Raw genomic sequence first — 22,132 nt, 5'->3', positions numbered from 1 at the left:
CCCGGAACTCCCATCTGGACCAGAGAGCCCCCAGCTACAATCCGCCCTGGAACTCCCACCTGGACCAGAGATTCCATCCTGTCCCAGAACTTCCATCTGGACAAGAGGAGCTCCCATATGGACAAGATAAGGAGATCCAGGGACGTCCTGAGACTCAGAGTCCAGTCCCCCAGCTCCTATCTGGCCAGCGTTCTCATCTGGACCAGTGCTCCCATCAGGCCCAGAACCTCCATCTGGACCAGAGAGAGGCTCCCTAAATCTGTCAGCTCTGTCTGGACTAAGTACACTGATAACACCAAGAATGAACCCATGAGGAGATGGGCAGACACCAAGGCAGAAGTACATACAACAAAATAAAGAGCAATACAGCATCACCAGAACCTAGCCCTTCTCCAACAGCTAGACCTGAACATCACGGAATGGAAGAAGAAGAAGAAAACAACCTTATAAGTAACATCATGAAGAGGCTAGAGCCTTATATAGAAGAAATCAAAAATAAAGTAGAGGAACAGACAAACAAAAAATGGGAAGAACGCCATAACAAACTAGAGGAAAGGACAATTAAAGCAGAAGAAAAAAATAAGTCCCTGAAAGAAAATCATGAAAAAGCAAGGAAAACAGTCCAAGACCAGAAGAGGGAAATAGAAAAAATGAAGAAGACACTAGCAGAAGGAATGTTGGAAATAGAAAATCTGAATAAACAAACAGGAACTTCAGATGCAAGGATAACCAACAGAATGCAAGAGATGGAAGAGAGGATCTCTGATGTTGAGATACGATAGAAGAAATAGATTAATCAGTCAAAGAAAACACTAAAACCAACAAAGTCATGACCCAAAATGTCCAAGAAATTTGGGACACCATGAAAAGACCAAATCTATGAATAATAGGGATAGAGGAAGGAGAAGACTACAAACTCAAAGGCACAGAAAACATATTTAACAAGAGCATAGAAGAAAACTTTCCCAACTTAAAGACGAAATGCCTATGAAGATACAAGAAACCTATAGAACACCAAACAGACTAGACCCCCCAAAAAAGTCCCCTGGCCACATAATAATTAAACAACTAAATGTACAGAATAAAGAAAGAATATTAAGGGCAGCAAAGGAAAAAGGCCAAGTGACTTATAAAGGCAAACACATCAGAATAACACCCGATTTCTCGATGGAGATTTTAAAAGCCAGAAGGACCTGGACAGATATAATGCAGACACTAAGAGACCATGGATGCCAGCCTAGACTAATATACCCAGCAAAACTTTCAATCATCATAGATGGAGTGAACAAGACCTTCCAAGACAAAACCAGATTTAAACAATACTTATCCACAAACCCAGCCCTACAGAAAGCACTAGAAGGAAAATTCCAACCTAAGGAAGGCAGATACACCCATGAAAACACAGGCAATAGATAATACCACAGCAGTAAACCCCAAAGAAGAGAAGTACACACCCACTACCACCATAAATAAAAATAACAACAGGAACGAACAATCAATGGTCATTAATATCCCTTAATATCAATGGACTTAATTCACCTATAAAAAAGACACAGACTAACAGAATGGATACGAAAACAGGACCCATCTTTCTGCTGCATACATGAAACACACCTCAAATTCAAAGACAGACACCTCCTAAGAATAAAAGGCTGGGAAAAGACTTTCCAATCAAATGGTCTTAAGAAGCAAGCTGGTGTAGCCATTCTAATATCCAGCAAAATAGACTTCAAACTAAAATCAATCAAAAGAGATGATGAAGGACATTGCATACTCATCGCAGGAAAGATCCACCAAGATGAAGTCTCAATTCTGAACATTTATGCCCCAAACACAAGGGCACCCACATATGTAAAAGAAACATTACTAAAGCTTAAATCACATATAAAACCCCACACATTAATAGCGGGAAACTTCAACACCCCACTTTCACCTCTGGACAGATAGGCCAAATTGAAACTTAACAGAGTCATAATGGTCTTAACTGATGTTATGACTCAAATGGACTTAATCATTATCTACAGAACATTCCACCCAAACAAAAAAGAATACACCTTCTTCTCAGCACCCCATGGAACCTTCTCTAAAATCGACCACATACTTGGCCACAAAGCAAATCTCAACAGATACAAAACAATTGGAATAACCTCCTGTGTTCTATTGGACCACCATGGTTTAAAGTTAGATTTCAACAACCAAAAAAACTACAAAAATCCTACAATCTCATGGAAACTGAATAATGCTCAACTGAATCACCAATGGGTTAAGGAAGAAATAAAGAAAGATATTAAAGACTTCCTAGAGATCAATGAAAATGAATACACCACATACCCAAACTTATGGGACACTATGAAAGCAGTGCTAAAAGGAAAATTCATAGCACTGAATGCCCACATAAAGAAGCTCGAGAAATCTCATGCTAGTGACTTGACAGCACACCTGAAAGCCTTTGAACAGGAAGAAGCAAAGTCTCCCAGGAGGAACAGACGCCAGCAAATTATCAAATTGAGAGCTGAAATCAATAAATAGAAATAAAGAGAACAATACAAAGGATTAATGAAACAAAGAGTTGGTTCTTTGAGAAGATCAACAAGATAGACAAGCCCTTATCCAAACTAACCAAAAGACAGAGAGAGAGAGCATCCAAATTAACAAAATCAGAAATGAAAAGGGGGACATAACAACAGACAATGAGGAAATCCAGAGAATCATCAGGTCATACTTCAAAAACGTCTACTCCACAAAACTGGAAAAATCTAAAAGAAATGGATAATTTTCTGGATAGGTACCACATACCTAAGTTATATCAAGACCATATAAACCATTTAAATAGTCCAATAACCCCTAAGGAAATAGAATCAGTCATTAAAAGTCTCCCAACCAAAAAAAGCCCTGGACCTGATGGTTTCACTGCAGAATTCTACCAGATCTTCAAAGAAGACTTAATACCAATACTCTTTAAATTGTTCCACACAATAGAAGAAGAAGGCATATTACCAAACTCCTTCTATGAGGCTACCCTCATAGAATTACCCTGATTCCCAAACCAAACAAAGATGCAACAAAGAAAGGGAACTACAGACTGATCTCCCTCATGAACATTGATGCAAAAATACTCAATAAAATTCTGGCAAACAGACTCCAAGAACACATCAAAACAATTATCCACCATGATCAAGTAGGCTTCATCCCAGGGATGCAAGGGTGGTTCAACATACGAAAGTCCTTCAATGTAATACACCATATAAACAAACTCAAAGAAAAAAACCACATGATCATCTCAACTAGATGCAGAAAAGGCAATTGACAAAATCCAACACCCCTTCATGATAAAGGTCTTGGATTGATCAGGAATACAGGGAACATACCTAAACATAATAAAGGCAATCTACAGCAAGCCAACAGCCAACATCAAATTAAATGGAGAGAAACTCAAAGCAATACCACTAAAATCAGGAACAAGGCAAGGCTGTCCCCTCTCCCCATACTTATTCAATATAGAACTTGAAGTTCTAGCCAGAGCTATAAGACAACATAAGGAGATTAAGGGGATACAAATTGGAAAGGAAGAAGTCAAGCTTTCCCTATTTGCAGATGACATGATAATATACATGAGTGACCCAAAAAATTCAACCAAGGAACTGATACAGCTAATAAAAACCTTCAGCAACATAGCACGATACAAGATCAACTAAAAAAAATCAGGCTGAGAAGGAAATCAGAGATACATCACCCTTTACAATAGCCACAAATGTTATAACATACCTTGGGGTTACTCTAACTAAGCATGTGATGACCTATATGACAAGAACTTTAAGTCCCTGAAAAAAGAAATTGAAGAGGTCAGAAAATGGAAAGATCTCCCATGCTCATGGATAGGCAGGATTAACATTGCAAAAATGGCGATCTTACCAAAAGCAATCTACAGATTCAACATAATCCCCATCAAATTACCAACACAATTCTTCACAGATCTGGCAAGAATCATACTCAACTTCATATGGAAAAACAAAAATCCCAGGATACCCAAAAGAATCCTGTACAATAAAACAACCTCTGGAGGCATCACAATCCCCGACCTCAAGCTCTACTATAGAGCTACCCAAATAAAAACAGCTTGGTACTGGCATAAAAACCAACATGTCGACCAATGGAATCATTAACCCGCACACCTATGAACATATAATTTTTGACAAAGAAGCCAAAAATGTACAATGGAAAAAAGAAAGCATCTTCAACAAATGGTGTTGGCATAACTGAATGTCAATGTGTAGAAGGCTGCAAATAGATCCATATCTGTCACTGTGCACAAAACTTAAGTCCAAGTGGATCAAAGACCTCAACATAAATACAGTTACTCTGAACCTGATAGAAGAGAAAGTAGGAAGTACTCTTGAACACATTGGCACCTGAGATCACTTTCTAAATATAACACCAGTAGCACAGACACTGAGAGAAACAATCAATCGATGGGACCTGTTGAAACTGAGAAGCTTTTGTAGAGCAAAGGACATGGTCAACAAGACAAAGCGACAGCCTACAGAATGGGAAAAGGTCTTCACCAACCCCACATCTGACAGAGGGCTGATATCCAGAATATATAAAGAACTCAAGAAATTAGACATCAAAATGCCCAACAGTCCAATTAAGAAATGGGCTATAGAGCTAAACAGAATTCTCAACAGAGGAAGTTCAAATGGCTAAAAGACATTTAAGGAATTGCTCAACATCCCTATTATCCGGGAAATGCAAATCAAAATGACTCTGAGATACCACTTTACACCTGTCAGAATGGCTAAGATGAAAAACACAGAAGACAGCTTATGCTGAAGAGGATGTGGAGCAAGGGGAACTCTCCTCCACTGCTGGTGGGAATGCAAGCTTGCACAGCCACTTTGGAAATCAATATGGTGCTTCCTTAGAAAATTGGGAATCAATATCCCCCAAGACCCAGCTATAGCACTCTTGGGCATATACCCAAGAAATGCTCAATCATACCACAAGGGCATTTGTTCAGCTATGTTCATATCAGCATTGTTTGTAATAGCCAGAACCTGGAAACAACCTAGATTCCCTTCAACTGAAGAATGGATAAAGTAAATATGGTACATATACACAATGGAGTACTACTCAGCAGAGAAAAACAATGATATCATGAGGTTTGCAGGCAAATGGATGGATCTAGAAAAAATCATCCTGAGTGAGGTAACCCAGACTCAGAAGGACAAACATGGTATGTGCTCAGTCATAGTAGGATACTAGATATAAAACAAAGATGACTAGACTGCTACACAACTCCAGAGAGGCTCCCTAGAAAACGGGACCCTAGGAAAGACACAGGAATCACCCAATGACAGAGAAATGGATGAGATCTACATGAACAACCTGGACGACAGTGGAAATAATGAAGGGCAATTTGAGGGAAAGAAAGCTTAGGGGAGCAGGAGATCCCAGGTGGATCAAGAACAGAAAGGGAGAATGAGGAATAACAGACCATGATAAATGAAGACCACATGAGAACAGGTATATACAGAGTGCTAGAGAGGTCCCTAGAAATCCACAATGATACATCCTCTGTAGACTGCTGGCAATGGTTGAGAGAAAGCCTGATCTCACCTAGTCTGGTGATCAGATGGCCAAACACCGTAACAGTCGTGCTGGAACTCTCATCCAATAACTGATGGAAGTGGATGCAGAGATCCTCAGCCAGGCCCCAGTGGAGCTCCAGGTGTCCAATTGTCGAGAAAGAGGAGGGACTGTAAGAGCGTGAATTGTTGAAACCAAGATTGCAAAAAGCACAGAGACAAATAACCAAATGAATGGAAGCCCATGAATTATGAACCAAAGGCTGTGGAGCCCCCAACTGGATCAGGCCCTCTGGATAAGCGAGACAATTGAATAGCTTGAACTGTTTGGGAGGCATCCAGGCTGTGGGACCAGGACCCATCCTTAGTGAATGAGCTGGCTGTTTGGAACCTTGGGCTTATACAGGGACACTTTGCTCTGCCTGGAAGGAGGGGACTGGACCTGCCTGTACTGAATCCACCAGGTTTAAATGAATCCCCAGGGGAGTCTTGGCCCTGGAGGAGATGGGAATGGAGGGGAGGGGCTGGGGGGAAGGTGGGGGTGGAGGCGGGAGGGGGGAGGACAGGGGATCCCATGGCTGATGTGTAAAATTAAAACACAAATATAATAATAATAAAAATAAAAGAAAAAAATTAAAATTGAGAAAAAAAATCAAAACAAGCCCAGTATGGTGGTGCACACCTGTGATCTCAGCAGTTAGAAGCCAAGGCAGAAGAATTTCAGAGAGTTCAAGGGCAGGCTGGGCTATATAACAGGTACCAGGCTAGCTAGGGCTACATAACAAGACTCTGTCCCACCCCATCCCCAAGTGTGAAGATCTGGGCTCCATCCCTAGCACCCCAGGCCATGAGGCAGATGGGATGAAAAGGAAGGGAGCGACAAATTGGAAGACTAAGCAATTTTCAAAGAAATGAGGCTTATTTACTTTATAGTTCTGGAGAGTGGGGAGTCCAAGATTGTCTTCTTAGCTTCTGGAGGGAGTCATGTGTTGCTCTGTGCATGCTAGGAAGGAGAAGCCAGCAGCGTGGAAGTAGAACTTGTGTGAGAGAGACTGAGGAGTGGTAAGAAGGGAGGTGCCAGACTGGCCTCACAACAACCTACAGCCTGTGCTGATAATAACTGACAAGGTGCTTCTAGTTATAACTCACTTCAGTTAGATCTTATCATCTCCTAAAAGTTCCAATATCTCTCAGTAACATTACATGGAGAATCCAATTCCAACACAAGTTTTCAAAGGGATAAATCACACCCAAACCACAGCCCGTAAGAGTACTGTGTTCCCCAGTTTTCAGATGAGGCACAGAAGACAGATTGTATAAGCTCACACAGGGTGAGCATTATGGGAAGCAGAGTGGGTTTTGCTCCAGAATCGGTGGACTCAGCCACTTTGCTAAACTAAAGAATTGCCTGTCAAAGCCATTCTTCTCAAAGCAGCTCTTATGTCATCCTGGAAAGCAAAGTGCAAATCATAGACCTGCAAATGTTGAAAAGAAGCCTCTGTGTACTTCACAAATTCTAACAAATAAGAAAGTTATGGCCCCTTATTTCTATACAACTATGTATAGAAATACAACTATGTATTAGACTAGGCACAAATGGTTTATGGAGTTTCCTATATGCATTATGTTTACTGAAAGGCAAGTAAGTGGACAAGTTACTCAGACTATTCCCTTGTAAACTAGAACTGCAGCCAGGTATGGTGGCATGCACTTACAATCCTATCATTTGGGAAGTGGTAGCAGGAGGATCAGGAGTTCAAGGTCATCCTCAGCTATATAGCAAGCCGAGACCAGCCAGAACTATACAAAACCCTGTTTCAAACAATAAACAAACAAAAATAGAACTATTAAATTTGTTATTTTCATTTGCCCTTTATATTTTTGGTAGAGGAATTTATTCAAAAGCATTTCTTAAATAGTTCTGTTAAGATTACATCAAATTGAATTTAAAGTTTAGTTCCATTTAAAATGATTTTTAAAATATATTATATGCACTTGGGAATTTATTAAGAGATTAATTAAGCCAGGTGCAGAAACACATGCCTGTAATTGTGACACTCAGAGATGAGGTGGGACTGTGAGTTTGAAGTCACCCTAAATATGTAGTGAGACTCTTTTTCAAAACTAAATCAAACCAGACCAAAAACCAAAGAGAGAGAGAAAATACAATGTGCATGCTACTTGATTTGTTCTTGCTAAAATCACACATAAAACCATAAACTGTAAGTTTCTTAGGAAAATTACAAAATTTGGCATTATACATTAATGTTAGTAGGACAAACAATAGTATTCATTAAACATTTCATCAGCTCACTTGGGTTTCCTGATTCCTCTTGTAGATAAGTGGTGCCCTTATGTGCATGGAGGTCAAAGGACAACTTGTGGGAGTGGGTTCTTTCCTCCCATCATGTGGGTCCTAGGGACCTAACTCAAATTGTCAAGTTCAGCAGCAAGCACCCTTCTTCACTGGTCCATTTCGTTGGCCTGTGTTATTAATTTTAAATGTGTACTAGATTATGGAAAACTTTTTACTCTATAATCCTTCTTCTTCTTCAGGCAATTCCAAGAATTCATGGAGGAAATTCTTCCAAACAGGATGAAATTATGGTAGATTCAAGCATTCTGTCTTCCTCTAACTTCTCACTCCAGAGTCCCGAAGAAAGTGCTGAGAGCTCAAATGTCATTGACTATGTGGTAGCAAAAGTTCTTCGGTATTTTAAAGGACATTTTAAAACTTGGTAAGCAGAATAGCTGATTAGAAAACCTTTGTTGACAGGGTAGGTGACTCATAAAAGAAATAACAGAAATATAAGAATTGAGTAGGCGCTATCAAATTTGCCAGTGTTAAAAAGCTGTGTAAAATGTTCCTAGAAAGTCACACACACACACACACACACACACACACACACACACACACACACACACACCTTTAATCCTAGCACTTGGGACGAAGAAGTTGTCAAATCTCTGTGAATTCAAGGCTAGTTTGATCTACATAGCCAGTTCCAGGCCAGCCAGGGCTATATAGTGAAACTCATATGTAGTTGGAAGGTTTTCTGTGTCCCACCCAGTCTGCAGGAGCTCAGACCCAAGTAAACACAGAGAAACTTATATTAATTAAAACTGCTTGGCTATTATCTCAGGCTTACTACTGACTAGCTCTTACACTTAAACTCAGCCCATTTCTGTTAATCTATATGTCACAACGTGTTCCATGGCTTTATCTGTGTGCCGTTACATGCTCCTCCCTAGACAGTGGGTAGCATCTCCTGACTCAGCCTTCCTCTTCCCAGAATTCTCTTTTTTTTTTTTTTGAGCTGAGGATCGAACCCAGGGCCTTGTGCTTGCCAGGCAAGCGCTCTACCATTGAGCTAAATCCCCAACCCCAAAATTCTCCTTGTCTGCTTCTCTTGCCTATACTTTCTGCCTGGCTACTGGCCAATCAGCATTTTATTAAACCAGTGTAGAAAAAGCATTATTCCCCAGCACCTATGTGGACATGATGACTTGAAAACTTATATTATCAGTAGTGCTATAAGCTGGTTTTACCTTTTATTATTTTTCCCAAGTTTTTTGAAACAGACCCTTGTTGTCTCAATCTTCCAGCTACACTAATCAGTGTCTAAAAATAAGAGCATGGTTAGGCATATATTGACCAAATCCGTTCAGTATACTTTATGAAACTTAAAAAATTACTTATAGAATTTGAATAAGGACCTGCCAACTACTGTGGCCAAGTCTTTATTATGAACCATTTTTGAGGTATTTTTCCCTTATTTTATGGTAAAAGAACCCGAGGCATAGCCCAAGGCCAAATGATCTCAAACTGATGTAAATCAGTTTACAGGAGAAGTGGAACTCACTGCTCCACACCACACAATGACCATTATGGCATTTGGTCCATACAAACAAGACACAAAGATCTTGGGAATACAACTAATCTTAAATAGTTATCAAATTTTAATTCTAAATTACCATTCAAAAGGAATCTTTTTTAGTATGCCACTATCAATGTATAATTAAAGTCAATAATAACAGACAATGCCTCTCACATCTTTGCCTCCAAGTTTTTTTAATCAATTAATTTGTGTTTTTGTGTGTATATGTGTCATAGGTGTGGAGATCATAGGAAAATGTTTAGAAATTGATTAGCTCCTTCCATCAAGTGAATCCATGAGGGATCAAACTCAGACCTTCTGAGATTTGGAGGCCCTTCTTGTCAGTCAATTGACATCTCCATATATATATTAGGTTATGACCCAGGATCCATGTACTGGGGAGGAGAAAAAGAAGAATTCAACAAGATCTTGTTCCAGACTAGCTCTTTCCAGCAGAAAGAACAACACAAGCACATGAGAGAACACACACACACACACACACACACACACACAAGTAATGCAAGGCTGGAATTACTGAGTTCATACAAGTGGACTCTGGGAAATTTGGGAGAGAGTTGTTCACTTTCCAAGAGGGAGAAAGTTCTGACCTACATATATTTCCGTTCTCTCTTCCTTTCCGTCTCTCCTTACCCCTTCTCTCTTCCCATCTTTTCTTCTTCCTTCATTTATTAAAAACATAAGTTAACAATATATTCACATAATCAAATCAAGCAGAGGAGATGGTTACATACCAGGTGGTGAAAGCAGAGTGCCACGGTACTAAGAGGATGTTGAGAAGTCCTACTCATCCTCTCCTACAACAGGAACCCTCCAACCTACGGGAGTTTGGGGTTTTTCTTTAGTTACAAGAAAGACCAACTTGGCTAAAGAAATGGGAGAATCCTATGCAAAGGTGAATGATCCTGAATGGGCTGAGCAGGGACCAAGTGCTCAGGGAAGCAGGAGCCAGGGAACCATGGTTTGAGGCATGGTGATCAGGTGAAGCACCTGCAAGTGTCTCCTGTTTTCACCACCATCGTTTGGCTTGCACTGAGGAGTTGAAGTAGCCCATCTGGATCCCTGGTGTCTGTCTCTGCCTCTAGAAAACAGGGACAGAGTGGAGTTTCCTGGCAGGCTCAATGTAATACCTCTGCTGAGGAACTCAAACATCGGTAGATCTGAATCCAAACTGGCACACATGAAGTGATAAGTACAGGTGAGTGGAACACAGCGAGAATGACAGGAGGTGAGGATGGAAAAGTAGAGACAGAAAAGGGGAAGGAGGATTTGAACACCAAGCTATGGAGTTGGAGGTTTTGCACCATAGGCACCAGTAAGGCTTCAGGTTTTTAAGAAAAAGGAACATATGGGTATTGACTATATATTTATAGCCACATCATCAAAATGTTTGCAATAAAATTACCTTGCCTCTGCCTCCCAGTTGCTGGGACTATAGGTATGGGCCACCACTCCCAACTCTGTAAGCCTATTTTTGAGGTGATATCTTTGAGACTGGAGAAGATCCATTCATTTATTTATTTTGCAGTGCTGGGGGCAGGGTTAAACCCAGGGCTTCATTCATGCTAGGTGAGCATCAGACCAAAGAATGACATTCCAGCCTTAATTCTTTTCTTTTTAATTTATAGCTTCTTAATTATTTTTTAAAAGATTTATTTTATTATGTATACAGTATTCTGCCTGCACATATGCCTGCAGGTCAGAAGAGGGCACCAGATCTCATTACAGATGGTTTTGAGCCACTATGTGGTTGTTGGGAATTGAACTCAGGACCTCTGGAAGAATAGCCAGTGTTCTTAACCGCTGAGCCATCTCTTCATCCCCTTAATGCTTTTTTTAATTAAGAAAAATTTTTATTCATTTTACATACCAAAGATCCCCCTCTTCCCTCCTCCTGCCCCTCCAGCCTCCCCCTCCCAATCCACCCCCATTCCCTTCTACAAGCCCTTCCCCCTGCCTTAAGGCTGTGTGAGGTGTCCCATCATAGAAGTCACTCTACTATGTCAAGACCCAACTATACCACTCTTGGGCATATATCCAAGGAATGCTCAATCATACCACAAGGACACATGCTCAGCTTTGTTCATAGCAGCATTATTCATAGTAGTCAGAACCTGGATATAACTTAGATGCCCCTCAACTGAAGAATAGATTTAAGAAAATGTGGTACATATACACAATGGAGTACCACTCAGCAGTAAAAATCAGTGACATCATGAAATTTGCAGGTAAATGAATGCAACTAGAAAATATCATCCTGAGTGAGGTAACCCAGACTCAGAAGGTCAAACATGGTATGTACTCACTCATAAGTGGATACTAGATGTCAAGCAAAGGATAACCAGACTACAACCCACAACTCCAGAGAAGCTAGCTAATAAACAGGACCCAAAGAGAGACGCATGGATCACCCTGGGAAGGAGAAATAGATGAGATCTCCATGAGTAAACTGGGGATGAAGGGTGAGCAATGAAGGGTAGGGGATGGGGGATGAGAACATAAGGGAATTCGATAGTTGAGCTGGAACATAGATGGAGTGGGAGAGCAATGAAAGAGATACCATGATAGAGGGAGACATCATGGGGATAGGGAGAAACCTGGTACTAGGGAAGTTCCCAGGAATCTACAAGGATGACTCCAGCTTAGACTACTACCAATAGTGGAGAGGGTGTCTGAATACCCTAACTGACATCATAGAGACTTTTTCCAGTAACTGATGAAAGTAGATGTAGAGATCCACAGTCAAACACCAGGCCATGCTCCAGGAGTCCAGTCGAACAGAGAGAACAGGGATTCTAGGAGCAAGGGGCATCAAGACCATGAAGGGGAAACCTACAGAGACAACCAAAACAAACTAGTGGGAACTCATGAAATTTAGATCAACAGCTGTGGAGCCTGCATGGGACTGGACTAGGTTCTCTGCATAGTGAGACAGTTGTGTAGCTTAATCTGCTTAAAGGGGCCCCTGGAAGTAGCTTCTTAATTCTAAAATCACAATCTCCACACCTTTAGAAAACAAAACTTAGCTATAACCCCACCGTCTTAACAAAACTACTGTTATCATCTATTTTTTTCTTATTTATATTTTTCCAATTGATTTCTTATGTTGGATTCTAAGAAATAGAATCACTAGTTTAAAGATCATTGATAGTTCATTATTCTTGTACACATTACCAACTTTAATAACAAAAATATATGAAGTACAAGTTCTTACATGGCAGTTAACATTTTAATTTATCTGAGTATTCAGGGATAGAGCACTTGCTTAGCTTGTATGGGCCTCTAAGTTCAATCCTCAGTACCAAGAACTGGTAAAGGGGAGATCCCCAACAGGAAATATGTGCTTTAATCTCACTTTTATAATCTTTACATTTTAAATTATGAATAAAAATGAGCCGGTGCGGGGCAGTGGTGGCCACTCCTGTAATCCCAGCACTCGGGAAGTAGAAGCAGGCAAATCTCTGTGAGTTCGAGGTCAGCCTGGTCTACAGAGCTAATCCAGGGCAGGCTCCAAAAGCTACAGAGAAAGCCAGTCTCGAAAAACAAACAAATAAACAAAAAGAGCCAGGTGGTGGTGGCACACGCCTTTAATCCCAGCCCTCGGGAGGCAGAGCCAGGTGGATCCTTGTGAGTTTGAAGCCAATCTGGTCTACAGAGCGAGATCCAGAACAGGCATCAAAACTACACAGAGAAACACTGTCTTGAAGAAAAAAAAAAAAGAAAGGAAGGAAGGAAGGAAGGAAGGAAGGAAGGAAGGAAGGAAGGAAGACAAGACAAGACAAGACAAGACAAGACAAGACAAGACAAGACAAGACAAGACAAGAAAGAAAAGAAAATGAACACTTTCCTGAGCTTTCTTACTAACTGAATTTCTGCTTTTTGCATCTTGTAAGCATGGTAAGTATATTTGTCAATGTTCTGACTAGATTAGTACATTGTGATCTCATGCCTGCCTAATGTCCAAGAAAGAAACAGGAAATATAATATCCCCCTGGCATTTTTCAATCACATGAATATTTGTTAGGTGTTCTAAATGCAGGTATACAGCTTGCTAGGATATAAATTTAAATTTTATCGAGTGAAAAATACATATTTAGAATCCTCTTCTGGAATGCTCACCAGCATCCAAGGCTCTTGATGCTTCTTATCAGTTTGTAATATCTGGTGATTATCCTGCAGGCTTTACAGCAGTCAGCGGAAAAAAGATCAGGGTGTGGTAAGAATGAAACTTGGCTCAGCCCGATATTATTGCAACTCGTGCTGGACCAGGACTTCTAGTGTCTGGCCCAGATCATTTTACTTTAACTATATTTAAGCATAGCATAATTTTGGAAAAGCATATTCAGGAAACAATTAATTAAATCCAGTGAGTACAACAAAGCTTAAGACATGTTTACATTGACATTTTTAGCAAAGTGCGTATGACTTCATCTTGTTGACTCAGAAACAATGCTTGAAATAAGGGTCTAGGGAGAATGACTGAGGTAAACGTAATGCCTATGGCAGTCAAGATTGGCCTGGCCCTAAGATAACAAAGAAATCACTTATGCTATAGTAAAGTACAAAAGACAGCTCTCAAAGGATGGGTTTTATGGTCTAAAAGCAATGGTCAAGATTTAGGGAGAAAAGATCTGGGATAAGTAAAATCATAAATTCTGGGAGACACAGGTGAAGTATATCTCATCAGACAGCAAAGGCTCACCAGGTTGTAAAACTATATCATTCCTGGCATTCCAGGAAGAGCAGCTATTCACCTCATTCCATTGAAGAGGTAAGCTGTGTGTTTAATTTCTCTGACTCCTCCAGTGCTTATCTGTGTGCACAAAGCCTTTTTGCCCTTTATAGTGATGTATTTATTTCCCCACACCACAATTACAGGCTGTAACATAATGTCTTATATATCTCAAGTATTTAATAAGCATTTATTGATGGGTTCTTACCATCATTGTTGTAAAAAATATACATGCATTTTTTAAAGAGGAGAGTGGGTCATGAGTAACAGAAGTGTACTAGACAAGGGCTGAGTGTATGTAGTTTCACATAAGTGAAATTTAGTTTCACATAAGAGGAAGGGACCACCTTTTTTTATTTGTTAAGTGCTGAGGATGGAACATAGGGTATTGCGCGTGTTAAGCACATACTCTGCCACTAAGCTACACCATAAAAATTCAGGTTCAGCAAGCCATGGGAACTATGATCATTTCTTCAAATGATGAAGTTAAAACTATCCATATGAGAGAGCTGGGCATGGTAAAGGCAGGAAGCTCAGGAGTCAAAGATCATCCTCAGCTACATGGAGAATTTCAGACAGCTTGGGCTATAAGAAATCCTGTCTCAAAGAACCAAAAGGTATGAATGGGGGAGACTATCCATACTTGAATCTAGAAAAAGGAGTGGAGGAAAGATGTGAAAGTAGTAGGGGGACAATCAGAGTAGAGGAAGGATGTCAGGGAAAGAGAGGCAAGGGTAATAGGGAGTGGATATAACCAAAGTATGTTACATCTGTATATGAACGTGAAGCCCATTATTCTATACAATTAATATGCACTAACAATACCCACATATGTGGGTTTACCATTACTTTGTAATACATTATTTTTTTCTGAAAGCCAAGAACATTTACCAAATTACCTATTCTGAATTTTTACTCCATCCATAAAACAAACTAACAACAACAACAACAAAAAAACCCTCTAAGACTATAGCCAAAAAAAAATTACTATTTTGAGTATTGATGCTTTTGTTTAAAGGGTAAGATATAATACATCCTGGATCCAACAATCTTTAGCTGAGACCTACAAATACTAAGATACAATTCAGACTAATTACAATAAACATAATTATAGGAAAATATGTTAGCCCTGTGTTATGAAAGCTGTTAATATACTTATGTTGAATAGCAGACAAATAACTAGTAATATTGAGTTTAAAATGAAACTCCATTTTAAAAATAAGGGGTAACTATGTACTATAGATTAGCACTCTGTATATTAAAATAAACATTAAATCATCTAGGTGTTTATGTTCTGTCATTTCTACAAATATATTGCTTTCTTTCTTTCTTTTCTTTTTTTTTTTTTTTTGAGACAGGGTCTCTTTATTATATAGCCCTGGGTGTTTCTACTATTATTAGCATCATCAGTAGTAGAAGCAGGAGCAGGAACAGGATGAACTGTTTGTTCATCTACCGCTAACTGGGATAATCTAGCACATGGTGGGGCATCAGTAGACCTAACCATTTTTTCTCTGCACTTAGCCAGCCAGTGTATCCTCCATCTTGGGAGTAATCAATTTTATCACTGCTATTATTGATATAAAATCACTAGCCATAACACAATATCCAACTCCTCTATTTGTCTGATCAGTCCTAATTCCAGCTGTCCTCCTGACTCAACCCTCCCCATCTCAGCCGCAGGCATTACTATACTCTTCACTGACCATAAAGTGTTGTTTTCTTTTTCTTTTTTCTTTTCTTTTCCTTTTTTTTTTTTTTTTTTTCTTTTCAAGACAGGGTTTCTGTGTAACAACCCTAGTGGTCCTGGAACTCGCTCTGTAGACCAGGCTGGCCTTGAACTCACAGAGATCTGCCTGCCTCTGCTTCCCAAGTGTTGGGATTAAAGGCGTGCGCCACCACACCTGGCTCATGTGTTGTAGCATGAATCTTAAAGGTACTTGTTAACAAAATCAAACCTGAGGCCAGTTATTGGGGTGTATGTTGGAAGATCAGAGACACAGAACAAGCCACAGCTATCTCACCTTGCTAGTTCCTCAGGTGATCCTTTTTCCTCAGGCTGGAAGCTTCTGAGTCCTCCTCCACATGAATCTCAGCTGAACTGTGTTGCTCCAAAGCCTGAACGCTTAACCAACCAAATGCTTAACTAACCACATGCTTTACTCCTTTAGTTCCTGGTCCTCAGGCCTTATATACCTTTCTCTTTCTGCCCCCACTCCCTGGGATTAAAGGTTGGGTTTCTTGGATAAAAGGCATGGGTCACCATGCTTAGCTGTTTCTAAAGTGGCCTTGAACTCAGAGATCCAGTTAGCTCTGCCTCCCAAGTGCTGCGATTAAAGGTGTGTACCACCACCGCCCAACTTCTGTTATAGCTTACTCTTCCCATTTTCTAGCCACCATTTTTGGCTTTGTTCTACTGGCTGTCTGTTCTCTGACCCCAGATAAATTTATTAGGGTGCACAATATTGTGGGGAACACAATACCCACTACATTGTGTCACTTTCTAATTAACAAAAGGTTTTCACTTCAATGTTTTTGTTTTCTTTTTTCCTTTTTCTTTCTTTCTCTTTCTTTCTTTCTTTCTTTCTTTCTTTCTTTCTTTCTTTCTTTCTTTCTTTCTTTCTTTCTTTTGTTTTTTATTTTGAGACAGGGTTTCTCTGTGTAGCTCTGGTTGTCCTGGAACTTGTACCTTAGACCTGACTGGCCTTGAACTCACAGAGACCTGCCTGCCTCTGTGTCCTGAGTCCTGGGATTAAACACATGCACCACCATGCCTAGCTCAATTTAAAGTACCTTGTCCCACTCCTTTTAAATATTAGTCAATCCTGTATTTAATAAAGAGTAATAGTTTCTGCAAAGTTATTTTTACTGTGGTAAAATACACATAACATGAAACTTTCCATTTTAAGTGTAGATTTCTGAGGCATTAAGTACATTTATACTGTGCAACTATCACCACTATCCAATCTCCAGACATTTTTTCATCTTCTCAAACTAAACTCTATACCCATTGAACATTAGGTTCCCCTTCCTCTTAACTCCTAGCCCTAGCAAACACTATTCTAGTTTCTGTCTTCATGAATCTAACTACTCTTAGTTTCTCATGTATGTGGAGTTATACACTACCTGTCCTTTTGTGACTGACAAGTATCATCTAGCTCAATGTCTTCAAAGCTCATCTGTCTTGTATCACTGGTTGGTATTTTCTGATTAAGCATAATATTCCATCACATGTATAGATCAAATTTTGCTTTAGTATCTATTATTCACTACATGGGTTAAAGGTGGATGAATTCATCCCTCTTTCCACATGAGTGGAAATACGACTTTGCACACACACACACAAGTTTACATTGTTCTCTTAAAAGTAGGTTAAACAAGCAGGCTGAGTATATAGTAGGCTAGCAGTCTTGAGTCTTAAGTGACTTTGAGGTGTGACTCAGACTGGGAGATCCAGCAAAAGTTCTAGTCTCTTAGACCTTAAGAGATATTTTCAGAATACTGCATTGCTATTTCTTTTCTTTCATAGAAAGGCACTTTAATTTCCTTACATTTCTCCCTGAACTCTTATTTTCATTCTACTTTCTGCTAGAAATGTTATCTACAGTGTATTTTTAGGCCTAAATATCCCTTGTTGATCAATAAAACTAAACATCTAAAATTAAGTTTTAAAATTAAAGAAATGTAACAATAAATCAATAGGAATGAAATATCCATTCTGGATTGCTACCATTGTAATTATTATTTGTGCACTATTGTGATATTGTGTATGCTCTAACAAATAAAGCTTGCCTGAAGATCAGAGGGCAAAGCCAGCCACTAGTTAGCCATAGAGGCCAGGCATTTGTGGCACAGACCTTTAATCCCAGGACTTGGAATCTCATGCCTTTGCTCCCAGTACTTGGGAGGCACAAATGCCTTTAATCCCAGCGCCAGGGAGGTGGAGACAGGAAGTGATACGACTGGGTGGAGAAAGGAATATAAGGCAGGAGGAGACAGGAGCTCAGTCCTTTTGGCTGAGGAGATGGTGAGGTGAGAGGTAACTGTGGCTTGTTCCTTTTTCTCTCTGATCTCTCAGCATTTACCCCGATATCTGGCTGTGGGTTTTTATTAAGACCAAGTAGGATTTGTACTACACCATTGAATAAATAATACATATTACAGATTGCTATAACTACGAAATGAAAGTTCTTTGTGGCTCTATGGTGACCTGGGCCAGCAGGTCATTCTTCAATGACAAGTCCTGAGAGAGAGAGAGAGAGAGAGAGAGAGAGAGAGAGAGAGAGAACCAGGAGATCAGGAAGTAGATATGTTTGGGATTAGAAGGTGCTGCATAAGCTATGGCTTGTGCCAAGCAAGCTTATTAAGAAGTTTAGCATCTTACATGCTACTTCTAGAGGAGAAATGGGATGGAAACAGCAGAAGCTATCATACAGTGGGATGAAGTCAGCAGGAAGCTAATCAGGCAATGCTGCACAAGGGGCACACAGGGTATCTTAAGAACCTTACGGACCAAGCAGACAGCAGCCTTGGGACTGATCATTGTATCCCCTAAAGATGGGAAGAATTGGGTTCTCAGGATATAGAACTGAAACTCCCCAAGGCTTGGGCCCCAGGCCATAGCCAGCTCTGCCAATCATGTTCCTGGTTTTGGAGGAGGATGTATGTTCCATCTCCATGCATCAGGGCCTCAGGGAAAGCCTTGGGTTTGTCTAGCCCTCAACACTAGGTACTGAATCTGAGTTCTGCTAAGTGTCACATCTTGGCCCATCTACAGAAAACTTGCTTGGGACCTTTCCAATCGTTTGTCTCTGCTGAAAAATCAGTTCCATGAAGACCACCAGGTCCTTGCCTGTCATGCTCCTTGCTGACACAAGCAAGGTATTACAATAGAAATTTTTGTTGAATGAATTAATGAATGAGTAAAAATGATGCTTGTTTGAGGATCATTTATTCTGGCTAACTTATATTCAGTAGCCGCTTTGAAATGAGCCTTTCCATCAAAACAAGGTCTTCAGTTAAGGTCATGGTAAAGGGTTTTTTCATGAGAGTGGGAGACCCCACTTTTGGGTCTTGGTTCCCCCTTATCTGCTGATCTTGGGTAGAAAAATAAGATCAGACTCAACATAGAGAAAATTAACACAAAAATAACATGTAACTGGATAGTCTGGGATATTTTCTGCCTAGGATTCTGCTAGTGGCTAAAAAGTATGTGGGCTCCTTTTGGTTAGTAGGGAGCTGGAGAGAATGTATCTATTTGGCTGGCTTTCTGAAGGCATACCAGCATCCCGCATTATGATGGACAGTCACACTGAGTCCCATCCAAAGCACCAGAGAAAGTTCTCTTTAGAAGTCCTGCAGCTCCCTGACACCCAGAACCTCAATTCACTTGGTCAATCATCTCTGAACACCTAGGAGTGTTCTTTTCAAATGAGGCCCAGCCCATCTACTGTTTTCTGAGACCATATTTCTGACAGTGTACCCATGTCTTCCCAAACAACCCTCAGAAAGCTCACAGCACAACATACAGAAGGATTCAGCCTGTGGTATTCCAAATATGTTACTTGACATATTGTGTATTTTAAGCTGAAGGGAGTAAGATTACTCTCATCGTGTCCTACTTTTCTCCCATAAAGCAGGTCTTACAAGAATTCTTTGACCTATCTTTCCTGAAAATAGGCTATCCCAGAATGCCCTACCCTATTAAGAGCCAACACAAATCTGAACAGACAGGTGCTGCCAATCCTGTCCTTTTCCCTACTGTCTGTCATGAGAGCAGACTCTTTTTTCTTTTTTTTTTTTCTTTTCCAGAGCTGAGGACTGAACCCAGGGCCTTGTACTTGCTGGGCAAGCGCTCTACCACTGAGCTAAATCCCCAACCCTGAGAGCAGACTCTTATCCTCAATCATTCTCTGCACAACTGCGCCCCAACCCCTGCCCCCCTAGAACCCCAAAATCAGGTTACACAGCTCTCACCTCAAAGAGAATAAAAATAGTTTATTCTGGAGCCAAATACAAGTAACTGGATCCAAGAACATAGATTCAGTTACCAAAAACACTATGCTCCAATGTGGTGTCGGTTTCATGAAGTTTTTCTAGGAACAGCACCAAGAAAGTCATAAATCAAGGCATTTTCCAAACACATCAGTAGAAACATCAGATAGGAATATTATAGTAAAGTAAGGAAGTCTCCCCTGTAGGCATTACGTACTACCTAAAGATATTCCTAGCCTTTGATCTGAAATCTCCTGTATCATATAAACATATTAATAAACTTATATTAACCTGTCTTTTTTATACAGAATTAGCCATGACCTCGTGAAAGGTAATGAAAAGATATTACTTCTTTTCTCTCCTTCATAAAGGAGGATCTAACTTCCCAAAGGAGACACTGATGATTTGGAAGAACAGCATTACACCAATAAGAATTTGGGTAGAGAGGCAGTGGGGTGATCTAGGAAAAGCCAAACTAACATCGTGTTGAACTAAAAAGATTTTCAACTTACTGCTATCCTGAAACTCAATGCATTTCAGCTTTTTTTTTTTTTTTTTTTTTTTTTTGAGACAGGGTTTCTCTGTGTTGTTTTGATTCGTGTCCTGGATCTTGATCTGTAGACCAGGTTGGCCTTGAACTCAGAGAGATCTGCCTGGCTCTGCCTTCTGAGTGCTGGGATTAAAGGTGTGTGCCACCACTGCCCCGCAAGAATACCAATTTTCCACTACCAAGTGTGTGAAATGTTTCCTGTAATACTTCTAATTAAACCAAAAAGGCCATCCATATTTACAAATTTCTTTTGAAATTTGGGTTGTTTTATGAAACAAAAGCACATAGAAACAATCGACATTATCTTAGCTAACTAAATAAACAGAGCTGCAGATAAAAGATGATTATCTAATCTCTTATAGAACCCCTTCCATCACAAAATTTTATTTGTATTAAAATTATTTTATTTTATGTATATAGTGTTTTCTTGCACGTATGTCTTTGTACTATGTGTGTGCCTGGTGCCCACAGAGGCCAGAAGAGGAATTATACAGATGACTGTGAGCCGCTCTATAGGTGCTGGGAATTGAACCTGGGTTCCCTGGAAGAGCAGCCAGTGCTCTTAACTACTGAGCTGTCTCTCCAGTCCAACAACACACATTTTGAACTTGAGCATTTGAGGTTGAACTTGAGCAGGAAAATAGGAGAATCGTGCTGTCAGATACTTTCCACTGTGACCATCAAGTTATGATGGTTTATTTTGGCTGAAGGTTTCAGAACATAGTTGCTTGTTTTAGTTGCCTTCTTGTCTGTGGGGGAACAGCACCTTACTCTATCATACACAGCATGTTATCATGTTTCCGTGGAGTGGCTTTAGACCCTGCTTACCTCATAGCTGGGAGGAAGCAAACAAAAACAGGAAACAGCCAGGATCCTAATGTTGCCTTCAAGAATGACTACTTCTGGTCACTGGACCCCACTTGCTAAAGCTTACACCACATGCCAATAACACCACAGGCTGGCCAGCAAGCCTTTTTTAACACATAGGCGATTCTTACCTAACTCGTACCTTTCACAAAAATGACAAACATGAGATGCAGGAAAAAAACGAACAGTTTTGGACTGGGTTTATCGCTCAGTGGTTATGTAAACATGTGGGAAGTCTTGGATTCAATTCTTAGGGGAAGAAAAAGTTGATAGTGTTTAGTAGGTTTCAGTAGAGCCCCAATCCTATTCCTCATATCCTCAGACATAACCAAAATTCTAAGTTTGTTGAGTACCTACAATGTACTCAATAAAGTGGTAGATACAGATCTCTGCATGTACAACATGTGTATCAGTAGATTTTGAACTCATCAAATGATTCTGCTCACCAATGTCTACCTTTTAAATCTTCCTTAAAATTGAAAAATGTGGCATTAAAATTTGAAAAGTT

At 40.0% G+C, this 22,132-nt stretch overlaps 1 protein-coding gene and 1 non-coding gene across 2 annotated transcripts in view; one reads left to right on the top strand and one right to left on the bottom strand.

Moving 5' to 3' along the window:
* Window positions 1-8,327, top strand: part of Clul1 (clusterin like 1) — a 33,919-nt gene extending 25,592 nt beyond the window's left edge. Inside the window, exon 7 of the mRNA XM_036172853.1 lies at window positions 8,142-8,327. Coding sequence (XP_036028746.1) covers window positions 8,142-8,327 — 186 coding nt within the window. The remainder of the gene's footprint in view (window positions 1-8,141) is intronic.
* A 567-nt stretch (window positions 8,328-8,894) lies between these two features.
* Trnaa-ggc lies at window positions 8,895-8,976 on the bottom strand. Its single transcript has one exon. It is a non-coding gene; the product is annotated as a tRNA-Ala (tRNA).
* Window positions 8,977-22,132: the final 13,156 nt, after the last annotated feature.

The sequence above is a fragment of the Onychomys torridus genome, chromosome 23 (genome assembly GCF_903995425.1).
Source record: "Onychomys torridus chromosome 23, mOncTor1.1, whole genome shotgun sequence".
Classification (NCBI taxonomy): Eukaryota; Metazoa; Chordata; class Mammalia; order Rodentia; family Cricetidae; genus Onychomys; species Onychomys torridus.
This window is presented reverse-complemented; position numbering and strand designations above follow the sequence as displayed.